We start from the raw sequence: 7,500 nt of genomic DNA on the forward strand, positions 1-7,500 counted from the left end.
CCCCCTCCCCTCTCCTCCCCTCTCTCTTCACCTCTCTCCCTCTTCACTCCCCTCTCCCCTCTCCTCCCCCAGCCCTCCCCCTCCCCTCTCCTCCCCTGTCTCCTCCCCTCTCTCCCTCTCCATTCCCCTCTCCCCCTCTCCTCCCCCAGCCCTCCCCCTCCCCTCTCCTCCCCTCTCCCCTCCCCTCTCATCTCTCCCTCCCCTCTCCTCTCCCCCTCCCCTCCCCTCCTCTCCCCCTCCCCTCTCCTCCCCTCTCTCCTCCCCTCTCTCCCTCTCCACTCCCCTCTCCCCCTCTCCTCCCCCTGCCCTCTCCTCTCCTCCCCTCCCCCTCCCCTCCCCTCCTCTCCCCTCCCCTCTCCTCCCCTCTCTCCTCCCCTCTCTCCCTCTCCACTCCCCTCTCCCCCTCTCCTCCCCCTGCCCTCTCCTCCCCTCTCTCCTCCCCTCTCTCCCTCTCCACTCCCCTCTCTCCCTCTCCTCCCCCTGCCCTCTCCTCCCCTCTCTCCTCCCCTCTCTCCCTCTCCACTCCCCTCTCCCCTCTCCTCCCCCTGCCCTCCCCTCCCCCTCCCCTCACCTCTCCCCTCCCCTCTCATCTCTCCCTCCCCTCCCCTCTCCTCTCCCTCATCCCCCCTCTCCCCTCGCCTCCCCTCTCTCCCTTTCCACTCCCCTCCCCCCTCCCCTCCCCTCCACCCTCTCCTCCCCTCTCCCCTCCCCTCCCCCTCTCCCCTCCCTTCCCCGCTCCCCTCCTCTCTCCTCTCCACTCGCCTCTCCCCTCATTTCCTCCCCTGTTCACCCATCTCTTCCCTCCTTGTCATGTATGTACATTCTGTAAAAGCACATGGGATTGGGGGCAGTGTGCTGACGTGGATTGAAAACTGGTTGTCAGACAGGAAGCAAAGAGTAGGAGTAAATGGGGACTTTTCAGAATGGCAGGCAGTGACTAGTGGGGTACCGCAGGGTTCTGTGCTGGGGCCCCAGCTGTTTACACTGTATATTAATGATTTAGACGAGGGGATTAAATGCAGTATCTCCAAATTTGCGGATGACACTAAGTTGGGTGGCAGTGTGAGCTGCGAGGAGGATGCTATGAGGCTGCAGAGTGACTTGGATAGGTTAGGTGAGTGGGCAAATGCATGGCAGATGAAGTATAATGTGGATAAATGTGAGGTTATCCACTTTGGTGGTAAAAACAGAGAGACAGACGATTATCTGAATGGTGACAGATTAGGAAAAGGGAAGGTGCAACGAGACCTGGGTGTCATGGTACATCAGTCATTGAAGGTTGGCATGCAGGTACAGCAGGCGGTTAAGAAAGCAAATGGCATGTTGGCCTTCATAGCGAGGGGATTTGAGTACAGGGGCAGGGAGGTGTTGCTACAGTTGTCCAGGGCCTTGGTGAGGCCACACCTGGAGTATTGTGTACAGTTTTGGTCTCCTAACCTGAGAAAGGATATTCTTGCTATTGAGGGAGTGCAGCGAAGGTTCACCAGACTGATTCCCGGGATGGCGGGACTGACCTATCAAGAAAGACTGGATCAACTGGGCTTGTATTCACTGGAGTTCAGAAGAATGAGAGGGGACCTCATAGAAACGTTTAGAATTCTGACGGGTTTAGACAGGTTAGATACAGGAAGAATGTTCCTGATGTTGGGGAAGTCCAGAACCAGGGGTCACAGTCTAAGGATAAGGGGTAGGCCATTTAGGACCGAGATGAGGAGAAACTTCTTCACCCAGAGAATGGTGAACCTGTGGAATTCTCTACCACAGAAAGTTGTTGAGGCCAATTCACTAAATATATTCACAAAGGAGTTAGATGAAGTCCTTACTACCCGGGGGATCAAGAGGTATGGCGAGAAAGCAGGAATGGGGTACTGAAGTTGCATGTTCAGCCATGAACTCATTGAATGGCGGTGCAGGCTCGAAGGGCCGAATGGCCTACTCCTGCACCTATTTTCTATGTTTCTATGTTTGTAGCCACCAGATGGCGTCATTGTTGGAGGCCAGTGAGCAGCAGGCACATGGTGCTGCGCTGGTATAAAAGGCCAGCCTTTTGGCGAGTCAGGCACTTTGGGCCTAAATAAAGCAGAGCCAAGGTCGTACCTTGCTTCGTTAAGCAGTACTCAGTGCGAACCTTTATTGCATGCATAACATTTGGCGACGAGAATACAAGAACCTTTGTTTGCAAAATGAGCACGATTGGATTTTCAGAGCGATTCGTGGGGGGAGAAGATTGGACAGACTTTGTGAGCCGTTTGGACCAGGACTTGGTGGCCAACAAAGTGAAGGGGGTCGAGGATACAGATCGGAGCCGGGCCCGTGTTCCTCACTGTGTGCGGTTCGAAGATCTGCGGTCTGATAAAGGATCTACTCATGCCCAGTGATCCCACAGAGAAAACGTACGGGGAGTTGCGTACGTTGGTGCGGGAGCACCTCGAGCCAGACGATGGCACCGTCATCTCGAGACACATTCGATCGGAGGGCCAGAGCGCGGCGGAATCCGTTGTCGACCTGAGAGCCCTCGCGGGACCGGGCAAGTTAGGGAACGGTGTTGGCAGACAGTCTGCGGGACCTCTTTGTTACCGCTATCGACCACGGGGTGACCCAGCGCAAACCTCTGGCGGCGGAGGAGTTGGATTTAAAAAAGGGCCGTCCCGATCGCTCAACCCTGTACGACGGACGGACAGGGGTCTAAAGCAAGTGTCGGTGGAGAACCAAACCCTCGGCAAGTACTGTGAATACGATCGATTCGGCGTTCGACGGAGCGGCACGCGGCAAGGGCCTCTCCGGCTGCGTTCGCCGAGCCTGTGGGCTGCCCCAAAGTCCGCCCGCGGGAATGTGCCCGGCTCCTCCGTGTTGGCGTGGTGGGGGATATCACCGGCCCCAGCAGGGCCGATTTAAGCAATATCGTCGCAGAGGCTGCCTGAGAGCGGGGCATCTCCAGCGCAAGTGTCCGCTGATGAGCAAGCGTGCTGCGACACAACACGTGGAGGATGAGGGTCAGACTAGCGCCGATCCGGATACGCAATCCGAGATGCCAGAGGAGGAAGTGTATGGACTGTACTCCTTCACAACCAAGAGTAAACCAATTTTGATTAAGGTGAAGTTTACCGGGATACCGGTATCGATGGAACTGGACACAGGGGCGAGTCAATCGATCATGAACAAGAGGGCATTTAATAAGCTGTGGGATACTAAGACTGGGAGGCCCAGGCTGAGCCCTGTTAACGCCAAGCTGCGCACGTACACCAAAGAACTGATCAAGGTGATTGGCAGTGCACAAATGAATGTGTCGTATAACAGTACGGTTCATGAGTTACCGCTGTGGATTGTTCCAGGCAGTGGCCCAATGCTGCTCGACAGGAGCTGGTTGGAGAAAATCAGATGTGACTGGAACGACATAAAGGCGTTTATCGTCGGAGGAAGATACATGTGCCCAAGTATTGAGCAAGTTCCCCTCGCTGTTCGAACCGGGTATCAGCAACTTCACGGGAGCCAAGGTGCAGATCCAGGTGGACTCAGGTGCAAGACCCATCCATCATAAAGCTCGGGCAGTGCCGTATATGATGAGGGAGAAGGTCGAAATCGAACTGGACAGACTCCAGCGTGAAGGGATCATATCACCGATCGAATTTAATGAATGGGCCAGCCCCATTGTTCCTGTGCTGAAAAGTGATGGCACAGTCAGAATCTGTGGGGACTACAAATCAATAGGGTTTCGAAACAGGATCAGTACCCGTTACCAAAGGCTGATGACTTGTTTGCGACGCTAGCCGGAGGGAAGTCGTTCACAAAACTGGACTTGACGTCGGCCTGTATGACGCAGGAGTTGGTCAAGATGTCGAAGAGACTTAGGTGCATTAACACGCACAAAGGAATGTTCATTTACCACAGGTGCCCTTTCGGAACTCGCTCGCCTGCAGCAATGTTCCAGAGGAACATGGAGAGTCTACTGAAGTCCGGTCCCAGAACCATCATGTTCCAAGGTGACATCCTGATCACCGGTCGTGACTCCAAGGAACATCGGAGCAACCTGGAAGAGGTTCTACTGCGTTTGGACAGAGTAGGACTCAGACTGAAACGCCCGAAGTGTGTCTTCATACACCGGAGGTCGAATTCCTGGGGAGGAAAATCGCCGCTGATGGCATCAGACCTACTGACGTGAAAACCAAGGCCATCGAGAATGCACCCATGGCACAGAACGTGACGGAGCTGGGTTCGTTCCTGGGTCTACTCAACTACTTTGGTAACTTGCGACCTAAGTTGAGCACCTTACTGGAACCACTGCACACGCTATTGAGAAAAGGCGACAACTGGGTTTGGGGCACATCGCAAGACAGAGCTTTCGAGAAAGCCACCAATCTGCTTTGCTCGAACAAGCTGCTGGTACATTGTGACCCATGTAAACGTTTAGTTTTGGCCTGTGACACATCATCAAATGGAATTGGTTGCGTGTTACAACAAGCCACTGAGTCGGGGAAACTTCAACCTGTCGCGTATGCATCCAAAAGTGTGTCTAAAGCAGAAAGAGCCCGCAGTATGGTAGAAAAAGAAGCTTTAGCGTGTGTGTACGGTGTTAAAAAGATGTATCAATTCCTGTTCGGTCTGAGGTTCGAATTAGAGACCGATCACAAGCCGTTCCTTTCATTGTTTTCCGAGAGCAAAAGTATCAATACCAACGCTTCATCCCGCATCCAAAGGTGGGCGCTGACATTATCGGCCTATGATTATGTCATTCGCCACAGACCTGGCACAGAGAATGTAGTACTGAGGGAGCGCTGCACTGCGCTGTCGGAGGGGCGGTACTGAGGGAGTGTCGGAGTGAGAGATGTGGGGAGGTGGGAATGAGGGAATGTGGTGATGATGGGAGAGGAGGAATGGTCAGAGAGGGGGAGGGGTAGAGACTGAATGGGTGCAGGAGGGGAGGGATGGTGTTGGGGAATGGAGAGGGAAGGAGAGGAGCGAGGAGGGGAGGGGATAGGGTGTGGAAGGAGAATAAGAGACGAGATGAGAGAAGGAGTGTGCAAGGCAAGGGGAAGAAGAGATAGAGGTGAAAGGAAGACTTAAAAGACGTGCCTTTATATAGCGCCTTTCACAACCATCAGACGTCCCAAAGCACTTTACAGCCAATGAAGTACTTTCGGAGTGTGCTCATTGTTGTATTGTGGGAAACGTGGCAGCCAATTCACGCACAGCAAGATCCCACACACAGCACTGTGATAATGACCCAGATAATCTGTTTTTTTGTGATGTTGATTGAAGGATAAATATTGGCCCCAGGACACCGGGGAGAACTCCCCCCGCTCTTCTTCCAAATAGGGCCCCGGGATCTTTTACATCCACCCGAGAGAGCAGACGGGGCCTCGGTTTAACGTCTCATCCAAAAGACGACACCTCCGACAGTGCGGCGCTCCCTCAGTACTGACCCTCCGACAGTGCAGCACTCCCTCAGTACTGTCCCCTCCGACAGTGCGGCGCTCCCTCAGTACTGACCCTCCGACAGTGCAGCACTCCCTCAGTACTGTCCCCTCCGACAGTGCAGCACTCCCTCAGTACCGCCCCTCCGACAGTGCGGCACTCCCTCTGTACCGCCCCTCCGACAGTGCGGCGCTCCCTCTGTACCGTCCCTCCGACAGTGCGGCGCTCCCTCTGTACCGCCCCTCCGACAGTGCGGCTCTCCCTCAGTACTGTCCCTCCGACAGTGCGGCACTCCCTCAGTACTGTCCCTCCGACAGTGCGGCACTCCCTCAGTACTGTCCCTCCGACAGTGCGGCACTCCCTCTGTACTGCTCCTCCGACAGTGCAGCACTCCCTCAGTACCGCCCCTCCGACAGTGCGGCACTCCTTCAGTACTGCCCCTCTGACAGTGCGGCACTCCCTCTGTACTGCTCCTCCGACAGTGCGGCACTCCCTCATAGAAACACAGAAACATAGAAAATAGGTGCAGGAGTAGGCCATTCGGCCCTTCGAGCCTGCACCAGCATTCAATAAGATCATGGCTGATCATTCACCTCAGTACCCCTTTCCTGCTTTCTCTCCATACTCCTTGATCCCTTTAGCCGTAAGGGCCACATCTAACTCCCTTTTGAATATATCCAATGAACTGGCCTCAACAACTCTCTGCGGTAGAGAATTCCACAGGTTCACCACTCTCTGAGTGAAGAAGTTTCTCCTCATCTCGGTCCTAAATGGCTTACCCCTCATCCTTAGACTGTGACCCCTGGTTCTGGACTTCCCCAACATCGGGAACATTCTTCCTGCATCTAACCTGTCCAGTCCCGTCAGAATTTTATATGTTTCTATGAGATCCCCTCTCATTCTTCTAAACTCCAGTGAATACAGGCCCAGTTAATCCAGTCTCTCCTCATATGTCAGTCCCGCCATCCCGGGAATCAGTCTGGTGAACCTTCGCTGCACTCCCTCAATAGCAAGAACGTCCTTCCTCAGATTAGGAGACCAAAACTGAACACAATATTCCAGGTGTGGCCTCACTAAGGCCTTGGACAACTGCAGTAAGACCTCCCTGCTCCTATACTCAAATCCCCTCGCTATGAAGGCCAACATACCATTTGCCTTCTTCACCGCCTGCTGTACCTGCATGCCAACTTTCAATGACTGATGTACCATGACACCCAGGTCTCGTTGCACCTCCCCTTTTCCTAATCTGTCACCATTCAGATAATAGTCTGCCTTCCTGTTTTTGCCACCAAAGTGGATAACCTCACATTTATCCACATTATACTGCATCTGCCATGCATTTGCCCACTCACCTAACCTGTCCAAGTCACCCTGCAGCCTCTTAGCATTCTCCTCACAGCTCACACCGCCACCCAGCTTAGTGTCATCTGCAAACTTGGAGATATTACATTCTATTCCTTCATCTAAATCGTTAATGTATATTGTAAATAGCTGGGGTCCCAGCACTGAGCCCTGCGGCACCCCACTAGTCACTGCCTGCCATTCCGAAAAGGACCAGTTTATCCCGACTCTCTGCTTCCTGTCTGCCAACCAGTTCTCTATCCACGTCAGTACATTACCCCCAATATCATGTGCTTTAATTTTACACACCAATCTCTTGTGTGGGACCTTGTCAAAAGCCTTTTGAAAGTCCAAATACACCACATCCACTGGTTCTCCCTTGTCCACTCTACCAGTTACATCCTCAAAAAATTCTGAAAGATTTGTCAAGCATGATTTCCCTTTCATAAATCTCTGCTGACTTGGATCGATCCTGTCACTGCTTTCCAAATGCGCTGCTATTTCATCTTTAATAATTGATTCCAACATTTCCCCCACTACTGATGTCAGGCTAACCGGTCTATAATTACCCGTTTTCTCTCTCCCTCCTTTGTTAAAAAGTGGTGTTACATTAGCTACCCTCCAGTCCATAGGGACTGATCCAGAGTCGATAGACTGTTGGAAAATGATCACCAATGCATCCACTATTTCTAGGGCCACTTCCTTAAGTACTCTGGGATGCAGACTATCAGGCCCCGGGGATTTATC

At 53.3% G+C, this 7,500-nt stretch overlaps 1 protein-coding gene across 1 annotated transcript in view; it reads right to left on the reverse strand.

The window, feature by feature from the left end:
- The window catches only part of LOC139257611 (chromodomain-helicase-DNA-binding protein 4-like), a gene marked incomplete at its 3' end in the record, with an annotated part of 42,111 nt that extends 39,742 nt beyond the window's left edge, over nucleotides 1–2,369 (reverse strand). The window contains exon 1 of the mRNA XM_070874548.1: nucleotides 2,238–2,369. Within this exon, the coding sequence (XP_070730649.1) occupies nucleotides 2,238–2,369 (132 nt within the window). The remainder of the gene's footprint in view (nucleotides 1–2,237) is intronic.
- Nucleotides 2,370–7,500: the final 5,131 nt, after the last annotated feature.

The sequence above is a fragment of the Pristiophorus japonicus genome, unplaced genomic scaffold (assembly GCF_044704955.1).
Source record: "Pristiophorus japonicus isolate sPriJap1 unplaced genomic scaffold, sPriJap1.hap1 HAP1_SCAFFOLD_888, whole genome shotgun sequence".
NCBI lineage: Eukaryota > Metazoa > Chordata > Chondrichthyes > Pristiophoridae > Pristiophorus > Pristiophorus japonicus.